Genomic DNA, 18,577 nt, shown 5'->3' on the forward strand with positions numbered 1-18,577 from the left:
TGAAAGAGAAGTTTGTCTTGGTGCTTTAGGGTCTTGTCAGAAGTTTAGAAATAACTAGGCAAAAAACCCCTTCCCCTACCCCCGGCACCAAACTTAGCCTCCTCCCTTGATACCCACACTGACCCGAGCACTGGGGACACTTATAAATGGAGCCATTGAAGAATCTGGAGAAATTCATGCAACTTTGAAAAGTGTCCCTATTCCCTGGGCTCTGTGCACCTCCCCACTTTCCACTCCCACTTCAGACATTTAGACAAGGACTTTGGTCACTCTGGCAGACCATCTGCATAACGCTGAATGTGGGGTCACAGCTCTTGGTTTCCAAGGAGATGATTGCAAGTCATATGCAAAGATGTGCAAAAGGACCTGACTCAGTGGCTCCTCCTTGAGAAGTAGTTTGGCAGAGGGCTACGAGTCTGATCCTAAAGCCACCCTTAGTTCCCATCCTGCCTCTTCCAGAGTAGAAATAAATAAAACAAAGAACAGAAACACAATAGAAAGGATCAATGAAATTAAGAGCCTTAAAAAAAAAAAAGAAGATAAAATTAACAAACCTTTAGCTAGGCTTACTAAGAAAGAGAGAGAACTCAAATAAAATTACAAATGAAAGTGGGGATACTACAACTAATACCACTAAAATAAAAGGAGTATATATGACTAGAATAAACAATTATATATCAACAAATTGGACAGCCTAGAAGAAATGGATAAATTTGTAGAAACAGAAAACCTACCAAGTATGAATCATGAATAGAAAATCTGAACAGACTAATGATAAGTAAGGAGATTAAATCAGTGATCAGAAACCCCACCTCCAACAATAAAAAGCCAAGGATTGGGCACCTGGGTGGTTTATTCAGATGAGTGTCTGACTTCAGCTCAGGTCATGATCTCATGGTTTGTGAGTTCGAGCCCTGCACTAAACCCTGTGCTGACAGCTTAGAGCCTGGAGCCTGCTTTGGATTCTGTGTGTGTCTCTCTGTCCCTCCTCTGCTCATACTCTCTGTCTCTCTCTCAAAATAAATAAATAAACATTAAAAAAAAAAAAAAGTCCAGGACCAGATGGCCTCATGGTGAATTCTACCAAAAATTTAAAAAATTAATGTCAGTCCTTCTCAAACTCTTCCAGAAAATAGAAAAGGAGGAAATACTTTCAAACTCATTTTACAAGGTCAGCATTACCTGGATACCAAAACCAGGTAAAGATATTACAAGAAAAAACTAGAGACCAATATCCCTGATGAAGACAGATGCAAAAATTCTCAACAAAATACTAGCAAACTGAATTCAACAGCAAATTAAAAGGATTACACACCAAGACCAAGTGGGATTTATCCCTGGGATGCAAGGTTGGTGTACCATATGCAAATCAATAAATGTGATACAACCACACTAATAGAATGAAAGACAAAAATCATACTATCATCTCAACAGATACAGAAAAAAAACATTTGGCAAAATTCAATGTCTCTTCATGATAACAACTCTCAACAAATTGGGTAGAGAAAGAACACATCTCAACATAATAAAGGCCATATATGATAAACCCATAGCTAACATCATACTCAACAGTGATAGGGTTGAGTGCTTTTCCCCTAATACTGGGAACAAAAAAAAAGATGTCATCTCACTACTCCTATTCAACACAGTAGTGGAAATCCTAGTCAGAGCCACTAGGCAAGAAAAAGAAATAAAAGGCATCCAAACTGGAAAGGCAGAAGTAAAACTGTTTCTGTTTGCTGCTGACATAATCTTATATATAGAAAATCCTAAAGACTCCAACAAAAAACTGTTAAAATTAATCAATGAATTCAGTAAAGTTGCAGGATACGAAATCAACATACAAAAATCAGTGTGTTTCCATATAGTAACAATGAGCAAGATGAGAAAGAAAGAAACAATTCCATTTACAATAACACAAAAAACAATAAGGTACTTATGAATAACTTTAACCAAAGAAGTGAAAGAGCTATATATCAAAAACTATAAGACTTTGATAAATGAGACTGAAGACACAAATAATTGGAAATATACCCCATGTTCGTGGATTGGAAGAGTTAATATCATTTAAAATGTCCATACTACTCAAATCTGTTTATACAGTCAATACAATCCCTATCAAAATTCTAATGGCATTTTTCATAGAAATAGAAAAAAAACAAAGCTATAATCTGTATGGAGCCACAATTGACCCCAGATAGCCAAAGCAATCTTATGAAAGAACAATATTTGAGGTTTCCCATTTCCTGATTTCAAGCTATATTACAAGGATATAGTAATCAAGAGTATAGTACTGACATTAAAAACAAACACACTGACCAATGGAACAGAATCAAGAGCCCAGACATAAACCCATGCATCTATGGCCAACTAATATTTGACAAGCTAGTCAAGCATACTCAATGAGGAAAGGACAGTCTCTTTAATAAATGGGGTTGGAAAAACTGAATATTCACTTGCAAAAGAATGAGACTGGACCCTTACCTTAATACATCACTTACAAAAATTAATTGAAAATGAATTAAGGACTTAAACATAAGACCTGAAACTATAGAACTCCCAGGAGAGAACATAGAACATCATCTTCTTGATGTTTATCTTGGCAATGACTTTTTGGATGTGACACCAAAAGCACAAGGAACAAAAATAAAATAAATGAGTGAGACTACATCAAATTTAAAAGTTTCTGCACAGCGAAAGAAACAATCAACAAAATGAAAAGGTAGCTTATGGAATGGGAAGAAATATTTGCAAACCCTATTCTGATAATGGGTTAATATCCAAAGTATACAAGGAACTCATATAACTTAGAGCAAAAACACCCCCCAAACAATCCAATTTAATAATGTGAGGGGAGGGGGTGCCTGCCTGACTCAGTTGGAAAAGCATGCAACTCTTGATCTCTAGTTTGTGAGTTCAAGCCCCATGTTGGGTGCAGAGATTACTAAAAAAACAAATACTCAGAGGACTTGAATAGACTTTTTTCTTCTCAGAGAAGATATACAAATTGCCAGAAAATATATCAAAAGGTGCTCTGGGAGCCTGAGTGGCTCGGTTGGTTCGACGTCTGACTCTTGATTTCAGCTCAGGTGATGATTTCACAGTTTGTGAGTTCAAGCCCCGCGATGGGCTCTGGGCTGGTAGTGTGGAGCCTGCTTGGGATTCTCTCTCCCTTTTTCTCTGCCCCTTTCCTGCTCATGATCTCTTTCTCTCTCTCTCTCAAAAATAAATAAGTAAACATTTTTAAAAGAGGTGTTCAACATTACTATTCATCAGGGAAATGCAAATAAAAACCACAGTGAGATATCATTTCACACCTGTCAGAATGGCTATTATGAAAAAGATGAGATAATAAATGTTAGTTTGGATGTGGAGAAAAGAGAACACTGGTGCACTACTGGTGGGAATTTAAACTGGTACAGCCACTATGGAAAAAAGTATGGCAGTTTCTCAAAAAAAAATTAAAAATAGAAGGACACTATTATCTTGCAATTCCACATCTGGGTATATATCCAAAGAAAATGAAATCAGGATCTCAGAGTGATAACTGCACTCCCATGTTCACTGCAGCATTATTTACAAGAGCCACGGTGTGGAAACAACTCAACTGTCCATATTAATGAATTAATAAAGAAGTGATACAGAGAAACAGACAGACAGACACAGACACAGACACAGACACACAGACACACAGACACAGACACACACAGACACACACACACACCCACACCCACACACACACCCCACAACGGAATATTATTCAACTATAAAATGGAAGGAAACCCTTGAAACCCACGTTATTTGGGTTTAAATTGTGTAAATCCCCTCATATGTGGCTTTTTTTTCAATAAATATATTGGAAAAATGTTTGGAGATTTGTAACACTTTGAAAAAAGTCACAGATAAACCATGTAGCCTAGAAATATTGAAAAAATTAAATAAGAAGATTATGTCATGAATGCATAAAATAAACTTTAAAAAGTTTATTAGATATGAATAGATATGAATCTACTTTATCATTTACTCATAAAATACACAAATTTATTTTATCTTTTATTTCATTATTATTTTTTAAAAAATTTTATTTTAATATTTTAAAAGAAATCTCCATGCCCAATGTGGGGCTTGAACTCATGACCCTGAGATTGAGTCCCATGCTCTACAGACTGAGCCAGCCAGGTGCCCCTATTTTATTATTTTTAAATATTTTATTTTTAAGTAATCTCTATACCCAACATGGGGCTCGAACTCACAACCCCAAGATCAAGAGTCACGTGCTTTACTGATTGAACCAGCAAGGTGCCCCCACAAATTTTATTTTAAAAAGTTAAAATTTGTCAAAACGTATGCACACACTTGCAGACTGTAAATGGCATTATTTGCCATTGAGAGAAATGTAAATAAATGTAAGGTGCAGTATTAAATCCTAACTGCATAAAATTAACCGTAGTACATATTGTTCTGTAGTGATTTAATAGCCACTTCCTGTTGCTACTGCAGTGAGCTCAAGTGTGAGGGCCTGCTTAAAACGTGGGATGCTAATCATCTCCCAGTGGGCAGTTCATCTCTCCAGGACATTGTATATTGCAATAAAAAAATGACCTCTTGCAGTTCTAGTAGTAGTTAAGCTTTTGGAGAGTCAAAAGTTATACATGGATTTTCGACTGCACAGGGGTTAGTGTCTCTAATCACTGTGTTGTTCAAGGGTCAAATGTGTGTAGCACAGGCCAAATGGACCCTCCTCCCCACAAACACACACCAGGCCAAGATACTAAGTAGAAAACAATATTGGGGTGCCTGGGTGGCTCAGTAGGTTAAGCGTCTGACTCTTGATTTAGGCTCAGGTAATTTTATCTGACAGTTTGTGAATTTGAGCTCCACATCAGGCTCTGTTCAGACAGTGTGGACCCTGCTTGGGATATCTGTCTCCCTCTCTCTATGACCCTTCCCTGCTTGTGCTCTCTTTTTCTCTCTCACAAAAATAGATAACCATTTAAAAAGAAAAGGAAAACAATATTGCATCCTAGGAGAAATGGCAGAAATCAGTGGCATTTAGGAATTAAGGAATGCATGAAGGTGGCCTCCACCAAATTCCCATTGAATTCACTACTCTGGGCCCTAGATAATGGATGACAAAATGGATAATGGCAGATGATGGTGCACCACTAAAGTATTAACCAAGTAGGAGTCCCATAACATAGCTTCTGTTATATGGTAAATAGCTGTTTAATCTGATTAGTGTCCATACTGATTCAATGTTAGGAAACTGTGTAAACTACTTATCACAATGAACACTGAGTAACGTATAGACTTGTCAAATCACTCTATTGTGCAATTGAAACTAATATTAACACTGTTATTATTGGTGGAATAATAATTATATATTATTAATTATTGGAATTAAAATTATATATTATATATACTACATATATGATGTATAAAATCATTATTATTGATTTGTATTTCAAAAAGCTTAAATTTTGACATAAACTCTCATATCTCTCTGGCTATTTCACAAATATGTTTTTCTTTTATTTGGAGCTTCAAAATTAGTTTGTTCATCTGTGGTATGATACCAGTGGGGAAACATGAATCACATTGCCATTATTTTGGCCTTTGATTACTGGATATTTTGGCAAGCTTTCTTTTGTTTCAAGAAAACCTTACATTAGCATTATCAATATAGTAAATCTTTGCAAAACTCTTCCATGGCTCAACCAATAAGCATTAGCAAAGAGCACAAATCATTAAATTCTTTTCCTCTCTTTAGTATAGCTGTTCCACAAACCAGTGATTACTTATAGTATTTGCACATTATACTCCATGAATTTATCAACTGTATTCATGATGGTTTTCTTAGAGTCTGCTTCAGAAAACTGAACACAAATATTCTCAATATGTATCACATGGTGAAACAAAACACAAGGGAAACATCTAGAGAACTGTCCATCGCGATAGTAAATATTTTTTAAAATTTCTAGCTGAAATTCTTCTTTGATAGTTGTTAAAGACTACAAAATATCTATGCTGAAAGTTTGGGGGTTTTTTAGGCCATGATTTGACAACATTTTTTCACGAATTTGGAAATATACTGAGACAAAATGTACCCAAAATATTAATTGGGCAGTGTCTCTTTTTATCACATGATTCATCTGATTTATTTTGAGAGAGAGAGAAAGAGAGAGAGTGTGCAAGCACGGGTGTGTGTGCAGGGTAGGGGCAGAGAGAGAGAGAGGGAGAGAATATCCCAAGCAGGCTCCACACTGTTAATGCAAAGCCCAGTGGAGAGCTTGATATCACAGTTTGTGAGATTTTGTCAAGCCAAAATCAAGAGTCAGACATCATCAGACTGTTCTCTATAATTAAGTGCAATGCTAAGTTCTTTATCTCCACTTGATTCTGTATCAGTAGTGTGCCTTCATTTGAAAATTAAAAATTTATTCCTATTTTTCCCACACCGGGCTCTGTGCTGATAGCTTGGAGCCTGGTGCCTGCGTCGGATTCTGTGTCTCCCTTTCTCTCCGCCCCTCCCCCATTCATGTTGTATCTCTCTCTCTCGAAAATAAATAAACATTAAAAAAAATTATTCCTATTTACATTGATTGATTTGATTTATTTTTATTTTTTATATGTCTATTTTTGAGAGAGAGATAGGGAGTGAGTGGGGGAGGGGCAGAGAGAGAGGGAAACAGAAAATCTCGAGCAGGCTCCATGCTGCCAACACAGAGTCTGATGTGGGGTTTGAACCCAAGAACCTGTGAGATCATGGCCTGAGCCAAAATCAAGAGTCAGACGCTCAACCGACTGAGCCACCCAGGTGCCCTGTGATTGATTTTGTTTTTAAGTAATCTCTGCAACCAGTGTGGGGCTTGAGCTCACAACCTCGAGATCAAGAGTTGCATGCATGCTGTACTGACTGAGCCAGCCAGGTGCTCCTCTATTTAGTTTCTTTTAATTAGTAAAATAATTTAATTATATTATAATTAAAATAAAAAGTACTTCAATTTAATTAACACTATAATTTACATAGGTATTANATATTTAATAAAGACATTGTAATGTTATGTTGGTTAAGTAGAAAATTAAATTAAATCATTGAACTGAATCAATCTATTGGCATATCAGTGATATGTTTATGTGAATTACCAGAAACAATGCATATGCCTGGTATTTGCACAATAATGTAACAATAATATCTTATACAATGGAAGGTTAAGGCAATCTTGTCCTACTAAAACAACATAGTTGTATTTAACAGAAAAATATTTTGTGGGATTTCAGTTTTTAAATTTAAATAAATTAATTATACTTATATGAATTTAAAAATCCATTTCTAGGGGTGCTTGGGTGGCTCAGTCGGTTCAGCATCTGATTCTTGATTTTGGCTCAGGTCATGATCTCCCGGGTTCAAACCCTGCATTCAGCTCTGTGCTGATGGCATATTCCCTGCTTGGGATTCTCTCTCTCTCCCTTTCTCTGCCCCTCCCTTGCTCTCTCTCTCTTTCCAAATAAATAAACAATTTTTAAAAATATTTTTAAAAATACAATGAAAATCCATTTCTTCAGGGACCCTCAGTCAGTAGAGCATCTGTCTCTTGATCTTGGGGTTGTGAGTTCAAGACCCACGTTGGGTGCAGAGATCACTTAAATAAATAAAACTTTTTAAAAAATCCATTTCGTCAGTTGTCCCAGCTATATTTCAGATGCTCAAAAGCCACATGTGGCTTATGTTTGCCATATTGGATAGTATAGACACAGAGCAAAATACAACACTAATTTAGTGATCTTATAGGGGACACTGTACTCAGTAATAAGAGGAAAACAATATTTTTAAAGCATATATATGGAATATTTAAGAAAACTGAATACATGTTAAGTCACAGAGTAAGTCTCAAGAAAATTAAAGGGCTGATACTATAGAAATTATGTTCCTTCAGACCAGAATGCATTAATATAAAGAAGATAAGCAGAAAATTCCCATACATTTGGGAATTTAAAATCATACTTCTAAACATTCCATCCATGCAACTGAGAAGTAATGATGGAAAATTAAAAAAATATTTTAAGCTGGATAAAAATTCTCCAAATCAAAAGTATTATATCTGGATAGGGAAGAGAATCTTCAGACAAAAATTACCCACTATCGAAGAAAATAATTGGAAGATAGGACTGTGTGAAGAACATTTGTTATCAAAAGCCTCCATGACAAGAGTGAAAAATGAAATCACTAACCGGGAGAAGATATTTGCAAAATATATAACTGACCAAAAAACACATACAAAAGCCTCCTACAAATTCTTAAGAAAAGAAGAACAACGCAATAAAAATTTGGGCAAAAGTCAAGAACAGCCATTGTACTGTTTTCCAATTGCTGCTGTGACAACTTGCCACAGATTTAGTGGCTTAAAACAACACATATATATTCTCTTACGGTTCTGGAGGTTAGAAGTCTAAAATCAAGGTTTTGGCTGCATTCCTTGCAAAAACTTCAGGGACAATCAGTTTCCTTGTCTTTTCCAGCTATTTGTGTTCTTTGGCTCATGGCCTCTTCCACATATGGCTCCAGAGTCTTGTCTCTGTCATCACATCTTTTATTGTACCCTTTGACCTCCTCTCTAGTTCTTATAAGGAACCCTGTGATGTCACCAGGCCCACCCAGACCATCCATGAGTGTCCCCATCTCAAGATCCTTAACCTAATCACATTTCTAAAGTCCTATTTCTGATATAAGGCAACATTCACAGGTTCCAGGGATGACAATGTGGATATCTTGGGGGGCATTATGTGATCCACTATAGGCATTTTACAGAAAAGATTTATAAACCCACTAGGTAGTAGAAGCTAATTAAATAATACCTTTAAAGTTCTGAAAGAAAATAATCATCAGCCAAGAATTCACTAGCCAACTAAATAACAGTTCAAGACTGAGGATAAAATGAAAGCACTTTAAGACCAAAGAGGATCAAAATAGTTTACCCCCAACAGTTCCCCAGTAGAAAAACTACTGAAGGTTGTGTTTCAAGAAGAAGAAAATTTGGCACACTGTATTCACAACAGCACCATTCATGATTGCCAAGAGGTTGAAGCAATCCAAGTATCTATCAGTGGATGAATGAATGAACAAAATTTCATACATACATGCAAGAAATATTATTTGACCTTAAAAGGGAATACATTTCTGACAGATAACTATAAAATGGATGAACCCTGAAGACATTAAGCTAAGCCAGTCACAAAAAGACAAATGCTGTGGGGTCCCTGGGTGGTTCAGTTGGTTAAGCATCTGACTCTTGATTTTGGCTCAGGTCATGATCTCGCAGCTCATGGGTTTGAGTCTCACACTGGGCTCTGCACTGTCAGTGTGGTGCCTGCTTGGCATTCCCTCTCCTGCTCTCTCTCTCTCTCAGGATAAATTATTAAACTTAAAAAAAAAATACAAATGCTGTGTGATTCCATTGAATCCAGTGAAGTTCTCCAATTCGTGGTAACAGAAGGTAGATGATATCACCAGGGGCTGAAGGTAGGGAGAAATGGGTACGAAGTTTCAGTTTTGCAAGATGAAAGAATCTGCTGCACAACAGCATGAGTACACTTAACATTACTGAATTGCACACTTAAAATGATTAAGACTGTTAAAAAGGAGGAGAGTGGGGGAGAAAATTTATCCCAGAGGGAAGGTACAGGATTCAAAAACCAACATGGAGCCAAGAAACTGGGAAACATGTTTTTTGTTAAACCTAAATAAGAATTGAGTTAAACATTCTGTTTGCAATGCACAGAATGAATTAGAGGTGGGACACATCTATGAGCGGGCCCACGAGGGTCGTGTTCTGGTCATTCACTCTTGAACTAAAATGCCATCTTAGTTCAAGGGGCAGAATCTGTGCCACTGGTCAGCTGGGAAGACAATGGTCAATGAAGGAGGGGTTGTCCGTGAGGACACCCAGGTTTTGGTTGGGATCCAGGGTGCATAATGAAGTTAGTCATTAAGAAGTAGAACATGTGAGCAGAGTATTTTTATTTTCTTTTGGGTATGAAATTACAAAGGGTTTACAATCAAAAGCTCTTTAAAGGCTGGTAATCTGAATAATGGGGAAGCTAGCAATGTTGTGGCATTTATGGCTTTGCCACCTGCTGCTACAATGTGTATTCAAATCCCAACTTCTCCACTCACTAGCTGCTTAACCCCCAAATAAGTTACTTAACCTTCCTATTCTTCAGCTCTCTCTTCTGTAACAGAGGATAATAATAATAAACTTACATCATGAGGTTGCTATGGGGGATAACAAGTAGCATTCTAGTACTTAGATTATATGTCACTTATTAAGTACTGAATAAGTGTTAGTGTAACAGGATATTAAATTGGAAAATTTGACTGGGATTTCAAGGTATCATGTTTTAGAAAATAAAACACATATGACATTCTAAAGTGATTTGCTAATCTGAGATGAAATATTTCAAAGGGAAAAAAAAGCCCCAAATAAATAAATAACGGGCANTACAAATGTCCTCCTCCAACGGGCGTATCATTCTTTTATTTACTTATTTGTTTGTTTGTTTATATTTCGGGCGTATCATTCTTAAACTCTTTGCCCACATCAGAGTTGTATACAGTTGGCAGAGTTGGAAATTAGAGGGAGAGAGGGTTTCTTTGGAAAGAGATAGGCTATTAGTACTCCTCAAGGGCAAGAGGTGAGGGTGCTGCCTCCTTCATCTCAAGCCTAGAGAGAAAGACTCAAACATGTCCATTGACTCCTGACTGAAAAATCAAAAAGGCCAGAGATGGGTGAGCCAGCAGATGAATGGATGGACATGTGGCTGCTTTGGAACTGGCCTGTGGATCAGATGTGAATGTGGCAAGGAGAGAGGCAATGCCAGCTTATCTTATGCCTTGCTTGATGGAATCCCCTGTAGGAGTTAACAGCCTCCAAAGGATTAAAAAAAAAAATCCAGTTGGCAACTGTCAAGAAGATCAGATCACGTAAACTGTGAAGACTATCAAGCTGGACTTAAACTTCTCTCTAACAATGCTATGTGCTAGGAGACAGTGGAATGATGCCACCAAGACCCACAGAAGCAGCATCTGGATTGGAGGGTCCCTCTAGCTCTCCTCTGTAAGAAGTGCAGGGTTGATTCTGGCCAAGACTCTCTAGTAAGTTATGCTCTCTCTAACCACCTGCTTGCTCAGCTTCACCCCTTCCTTGCTCTGGAGGGGAACCCGGCTCGAGCCATGGGGACAGGAGTCACAGCTCTCACTGGACCTGGAGGAGAGGGACTGGGCTCCCTGAGATGCTGAAGGGACAGGGAGGAGATGTCCACCTTGCTGAGAGGAAGCCTGTGCTATATCTCCCAGCCCAGCGCGCGCACACACACACACACACACACACACACTACGCTGTTGTGGGTANCCCACCTTGCTGAGAGGAAGCCTGTGCTATTTCTCCCAGCCCAGCGCACGCACACACACACACACACACACACACTACGCTGTTGTGGGTAAACTTGTGCTTTGAGTACTTTGGCCAGGAGAGTGGGGGGCTTAATAGAGATGTAAACTTGCAGAAATTCTATCTATTGTTGCCTGTGAGCACTGCCTTCCCCCGGCCCTGTAAACATGCAGAGGCCATTGATCTCCCTTCAGTTGATTTCAAAATCTCTGTTTCAGTTCACTTAGAAGAGGCACCCCTTGCCCTCAACAACAGAGGGTTATTCTCCAGACCCCATTCTTTAATAGCAGGAATGCCGGCTCCTCCAGCTGCCACTCTCTCACCCTTCACTAAGGCTGCCAGGAATGAAGAGGGGAGGGCAGAAGGCATGGGTGGTGGCAGGAGGCAGGGCCTGGGGGAGAGCTGGGACCCTGCTGGCTGCAGTCTGACTCTTCCCTGCCTCTTTCCCCTGTTGTTGGTGCTTCTGTTAGGCGCTGCCAGGTGAGTGCAGGGGAAGAGAGCAGCTGGGCTGGTACAGATGGATGGGGGAGGGGGTATTGGGGCAAGGCACCAGACTGGGTTTCTCTAACTCTAACACATATACCAGTGACCTGGGGGGCATTACTACAATTCAGATTTGATTTGCTAAGCCTGGGATGCAGCCTGAGGTTCTGCCTTCCTGGTGATGCCAGTGCATCCAGGGATTACACTTTAGGTAAAAGAATCTAGAACATTTTTCAGGCCGGGTGGGCTGAGACGGGAGCAGAGAGCTGGTCCAGCACTGCCCTTGGTGGAAATCCCTCCTTCATGCCTTCACTGGCTGAGAGGAGTTCTGCCACCAATGGAATCCTGAAAAATTTCTTCCATAGAATAGAGATGCTTAGAAAAATTCTTACTAAGGGGCGCCTGGGTGGCCCAGTCAGTTAAGCGCTGACTTCAGCTCAGGTCATGATCTCACGGTTAGTGGGTTTGAGCCCCATGTTGGGCTCTGTGCTGACAGCTCAGAGCCTGGAGCCTGCTTCAGATTCTGTGTCTCCCTCTCTCTCACTGACCCTCTCATGCTCACGCTGTCTCTCTCTCTCTCTCTCTGTCTCTCTCTCTCACACACACACACACACACACACACACACACACAAATTTAAAATAAAGCATTAAAAGTCTAAAAAATTAAAAAAAAGAAAAATTCTTACTAAAATCATGATGGAATTTAAAAAATCTATTTACATATTTAAAAGTCCCTTCACATGCTGGGCTTTCCTCCCTCCCCCAAATCTTGAGCTCACAGGTATTGATTGCTCACTAATGAAAATCTTGACAGGGCTCAGATTCTGCCAACTCCTTCCCAAAAGATGTATTTGCAAATGATTTCTCCACTCCTGGCAACAGAGTGGTGTCCCTGGAGCTTTAGCTTTGAAAACAATGCTGAGCTCTCCACTCCCCTGGTCGGACTCTAGCTTGGGGCCTCTGGCGCCCCTGGACAAAGCTGCAGATGTTTGTGGGATGCTGGTCTGAGAGAGTGAGCCTGGAGGGCTGGGGACAGCTGGAAGAGATGAGGGAGAGACCACAGGCTCCCAGGAAAGCAGGGGAGGGAGGAGGAGGAAGGCCTGCCTGTGTTGAGGCCCCACTTGTATAAGAAATTGCCTTTGGTCTGCAGACTTTGGGAGATGGAGTATGATTTTGTGTGAATCTTCCAGGAAGTTCCGGAATTAGTGTTGTTTTGGTAGTAACAGCCACAGGGCAGAGGACACAGAAGGGTGCTCCGAACTTGATGTGGGAGCTCCAAACCAAGGGGTTCTTGGACAAGTCCTTTCGTCCTGCTCTTTCCATGCTCTATCTCTCTCCCAAATCTCCAAAGCTCTGTGGTGAGGTCTGGAGACCCCAATTCAGTTCCTAGAGCCTCTCAGAGGACATTGGGTATCTGGCTACCAGTCTGGGGTGGGCACAGGAGAGAAGAACCAGTGATAGAGACTCTCAGAATTCCTCAAATTCCCAACGCTGGAATATGGCAAGCCGGCTCTGGGTTAAATTCCAGGTCTGCTGGGAATGTGCTAGAAACGTGTTTCTAGCATGCTGGGCCTGTACTCTGAAACAAGATGAGGCTGAGAGCCAGACTTGTGAATTTACCAAATCAGTCTTTAGTCTTGCAATGCTCCAGGAGAACCAGAGCGGACCACTGCCCCCCACCCCCGATACCCCTCACTGAGCCTGGGGCTGCCTCCCCTAAGTGCAAGGACCTCATAGGGTTTGCAGGCTTCCTCATAGACCAGGGCTTTTTGAGGGGAGGATGTGAAAGCAGCCTGGAAATGGGCCAATCATCACGTCCCACAAAATTAAAACCCTTTGAGATGCTCCAGCACAGATGTCTTGCTTTACAGAGCTAGTGACTGAACCCATTGGTGGAGAGGTGATGGGCAGGTGTGACCCTCAGGCGGTAGTTCTCAACCAGGGCTGAATCTGACCCCAGGAGACATTCAGCAATGTCTGGAGGCACGGGAGTGGGGTGTGGGAGAAGTGTTATACTGGCATCTAGTGGACCAAGGCCAGGAATGCCACCAAACATTTCATAACTCACAGGACAGCCTTCCCCATCCCAAACCAAATGGTCAGGCCCCAAATATCAATGGTGCCAAGGCTGAGAAACCCAGGGCCAGCACTGGGTTTCCCAGGCACTTCACTAAGTGTTCTCATCTGAAAACAGCATAGAGATTTTGCTTTATTGTGGTCTTTGCTTTTCAAATTAGGATATAGATTTCCGTTATCTAGTCAACTTTTATTATTTTCAAGGATTCATCTTCTTTCTCTGAATTCTGGAAGAATTACCCAGTATGCTTGCCAGCGAACTGAATTTCCTCAGTCTGTTGTGCTACCAGTGATCCTTCTCTTGCATCTGTAGTGGGTTTACAGACTCAAAGATCCATTTACTCTCATTTTGGAGGGGTCTCTGGAATGAGAGGGGGTAAATCTCCATCTTCAATCTGCCATCTTTTAATCATGAGGCCAATTTAACATCTTTCTAAGGACTGAGAATGAATTTCTTCTAAAAATTTTAACACAATTTTATGGAGAAGAGAAGAATTTTCAGTAGCCCAACAGACTTTGGAGTCTTCACAGTCTTTGAGGGAGGTAGAAAGATAGGGATGGACAGGCAAGTAGAGGTTCACATTCTGATTGCTAGTGGCTCAAAACATGGTCTCTCACAGTTGGTGGATGGTGACATGGTTCTCTGGCCAATTAAGTCCTTTATAACAGTCCCTTGGAAGCATCTCAATCCATCCGTTCTGACTGCACGGAAGTGACCATTCTGCCTCAGCTTTGGCACCAAGGCATGTTCTTATCTATATAGGTGACCCTTGAACAACACAGATTTGAACCCTGCTGGTCCACTCATATGTGAATTTTTATTTATTTTGTCATTATTTTTTAATGTTTATTTATTTTTGAGAGAATCATAATCTTTCAGAGACTCAGAATCAGAAGCAGGCTCCAGGCTCTGAGCTGTCAGCACAGAGCCCAATGTGGGGCTTGATCTCACGAACTGTGAGATCATGACCTGAGCCAAAGTTGGATGCTTAGCCGACTTAGACACCCAGATGCCCCTCATATGTGGATTTTTTAAAAAAGCAATCTCTACAGCCAATGTGGGGTTCGAACTCATGACCCTGATCAAGAGTGGCACACTCCATGGACCTAGCCAGCCAAGTGCCCTAGTGGATTTTTTAAAAAATGTTTATTTACTTTTGAGAGAGACAGACAGGGAGAGCATGAGCAGAGGAGAGGCAGAGAGAGAGGGGGGCAGGATCTGAAGCAGGCTCTGTGATGATAGCAGACAGCCCAACACAGGGCTAGAACCCATGAGTCATGAGATCATGACCTGAGCAGAAGTCAGATGCTTAACTGACTGAGCCACCCAGGCTCAGTGAGTTTTTTTTTTTTTTTTTTAAGGGAGTTGATGGCAAAGGCCACAANATGAGCAGAGGAGAGGCAGAGAGAGAGGGGGGCAGGATCTGAAGCAGGCTCTGTGATGATAGCAGAGAGCCCAACACAGGGCTAGAACCCATGAGTCATGAGATCATGACGTGAGCAGAAGTCAGATGCTTAACTGACTGAGCCACCCAGGCTCAGTGAGTTTTTTTTTTTTTTTTTAAGGGAGTTGATGGCAAAGGCCACAAGGCATTTTACAGCTGCACACCCCATCTCCATGGGACTGAATGGAAGGCTACCCAGGCAGTCGAGCCTGCTGACCTGAGCACCTAGGGAGGCCTGCCAAGCACGTCTGCAGTCCCCAAGGGGCCCTGGTACTGGCCGGGCTGCAGATCATCCTGTGTGCTGTTGGGGTGATCAAGTGGAACACCCGGGTCTTGGGGCTTTGCTAGGGCAGCTGTGGGCCTTGGGCTCCTTCCTGCCAGGTACCAACCCCTCCTCAAGGCAGCTTCCTGGAGGCCAGCACATTCGTGAGCAGCTGCAGCTGACCCTGTCCCTGCCATCTGGCCTAAATATGGGTTTCTTTTTCAATATACATGCAGTACTGTGAATGTATTTCTCTCTCTTATGAATTTCTAGCAACATTTTCTTTTCTGTAGCTTACTTGTACTGTTAGAATACAGCATATAATACACATAACCTACAAAGCATGTGTTAACTGACTATGTTATTGGTCAGGCTTCTGCTCAACAGCAGGCTTAGTTAAGTGTGGGGGGGGAGGAGCCAAAAGTAATGGGGGGGGGGTTTTGACTGTGTAAGGGTAAGTGCCCCAACCCCCACATTGTTCAAGGGTGAAACAACTGTAGTTTATAGTACGAGTTCTCACTTAAATTGCTTTGTGCATCTTTCTGGGTATTATATATAGCTTTTCTTTTTTTTTAAGCTTATTTATTTATTTTGAGAGAGAGAGAAAAAGCATGAGTGAGGGAGGGGCAGAGAGAGAGGGAGAGAGAATCCTAAGCAGACAGCACGCTGTCAATGCAGAGCCTGATGCAGGGCCCAAACTCATGAACCGTAAGATCATGACCTGAGTAGAAACCAAGAGTCAGATGCTTTACAGACTGAGGCACCCAGGCGTCCCTCTGGGTATTATAATTGGGAAGCTGATGGAAGGCAAATTGGGCAGGTCTTATTTGTTGCCATGTCAAAGAGTTAAAAATTCAGGTTATTATTACTGGAATTGAAAGGGAGAGACCTAAACAGGTTCAGGGAGGAAACGAGGGCCAAGTCCTTGAAGCAGCTGGAGAGACCCAAGGACACGGGTCTGGGAGGGAGGGTGGCCTTGGACAAGTGCAAGGCCACTTCTCTCTCTAAGATGCCACAGAAAGGAGGAGCATGAAGATAAGAGGGGCTGCATGGCTTCCCAGCCAAGAGTCTTTATTTTCCCTGTGGAGTAAAACATTTGCAATGTCAGAGTTTACGCTGAACAGGGGTGGTGAGAGACAGCCACTGGGCATTGAGGAGCCTGCCGGTTGTGACAAAGATAAAGATGCCACATGTGCTTATAGCAGGATGCTACTCTGTCCAGAGAAGTCAGGGGTTTTCTGAAGCCTGTCCCTGACCACAGTCACCTCTCACTGCATGGGAGAGATGAGCCAAGGGCAACAATTACAGAGTGGAATTTTGAATTTTTATCCAGTCATCTCTGGCTTTCTCCCCACTCCTCATTACATTCAATCAATAGATTCTGTTGGGTTTTCTTTAAAATATTCTCCTTTCTCCAAGCTGGTTAGGTCTAAGGAACACCAGACTGAAGCGAGCCTTGACACTCACTGTTCACTTGACCCACATCAGGGCCCCTAGCCTAACTGCATCTCAATCTTACCACTGCAGTGGAAGCAGAGGCCAGACCCGCACACCTGTGATCAGCCAAGGCCTGGCGCCAGAGAAAAGCAGAAAGCAAGAGAATGTGCGTTCCCCTCTGGGGTCAGCACTGATTCTGTTCAGGTGCCAGTGACACTAGGGTCAGACCTGGCAACCATCAACCAGGAAGCAGTAGTTTTCAGAGGGCTCTGGACTCTCTGGCTGTTTAGCCTTTGGGAAAGGGACAGAGGGAGGGAGGGAAGGAAAGAGGCAAACACAGATCCTGGCTTTCCACCACCAGTTACAGAAGGGGGCAGAAAAGACAGCCATACCCACATCCACTCTCTATTTTCCACAAATGACTCCATTACCTATAAACAGGCACCACCAGAGTTTTGGTAACAACCAACCAGAACGTTGGAGAGGAGTGAAAAAGTTTGCCTTATCTATCCTTGGGTTAGCAGTGAAGAGGTGGCCCAGAGAACCTCCTCAGGATCAGGGAGTAACACACCCATGCTCATTACTGCCCTCTGCTCCCTAACAGGATGTGTGGCCAGTTCCTGAGGCAGCTGGTGGCTGAGGAGAGCAGGCACTCCACCTCCGTGGGGCGCCTTCTGCTCCCCGTGCTCCTGGGGTTCCGCCTCATGCTGCTGGCCACCAGCGGGGCCGGGGTCTACGGCGATGAGCAGAGTGAATTCGTGTGTCACACCCAGGAGCCAGGCTGCAAGGCCGCCTGCTACGACACCTTCCGCCCTTTCTCCCCACTGCGCTTCTGGGCCTTCCAGGTCATCTTGGTGGCCGTGCCCAGTGCCCTCTACGTGGGTCTCACTCTGTATCATGTTATCTGGCTTTGGGAAGAGTCAGGAAAGGGGAAGAAGGAGGAGACTCTGATCCCCCACGGGGAGGAGAGCAGAGATGCCTCAGGCCCTGGAAGCCCCAGGCTGCTCTGGGCCTATGTGGCACAGCTGGGGGTGCGACTGGTCCTTGAGGGGGCGGCCTTGGGGGTGCAGTACCATGTGTATGGGTTCAAGGTGCCCAGCTCTGTTGCATGTCGCCGAGAGCCTTGCCTTGGTAGTATAACCTGTTACCTGTCCCGCCCTTTTGAGAAGACTGTCTTCCTAAGGACCATGTTTGGGGTCAGTGGGCTCTGTCTCTTGTTCACGCTTTTGGAACTTGTGCTCCTGGGCCTGGGGCGATGGTGGAGGGCCCGGAAGCACAAATCTCCCCCTTCTAACTACTTCCCAACTTCAGAGAGCACCAAAAGACACAAGGAACCGACTGAGAACTTCCCAGAGGCGGAGACCAAAGAGCCGTTCCGAGAAGCAGGTGAGAAGAGCACTGATGTCCCTCTTTCTTCCTGCTTCTGA

The 18,577-nt window shown here is 42.3% G+C and overlaps 1 protein-coding gene across 1 annotated transcript; it reads left to right on the forward strand.

Annotated features, from left to right (window-relative positions):
- Positions 1-17,701: 17,701 nt before the first annotated feature.
- Positions 17,702-18,577, forward strand: GJC3 (gap junction protein gamma 3). Its single transcript, XM_077758826.1, has one exon. It carries the CDS (start codon positions 17,756-17,758, stop codon positions 18,575-18,577), a length of 822 nt encoding a protein of 273 aa, XP_077614952.1. The 5' UTR covers positions 17,702-17,755.

The sequence above is a fragment of the Crocuta crocuta genome, unplaced genomic scaffold (genome assembly GCF_008692635.1).
Source record: "Crocuta crocuta isolate KB4526 unplaced genomic scaffold, BGI_CrCroc_1.0 scaffold273, whole genome shotgun sequence".
NCBI lineage: Eukaryota > Metazoa > Chordata > Mammalia > Carnivora > Hyaenidae > Crocuta > Crocuta crocuta.

What these genes read in the sequence shown, in the direction of transcription:
- GJC3 (XM_077758826.1), top strand. Translation starts at nt 17,756, where the DNA reads ATGTGTGGCCAGTTCCTGAGGCAGCTGGTGGCTGAGGAGAGCAGGCAC.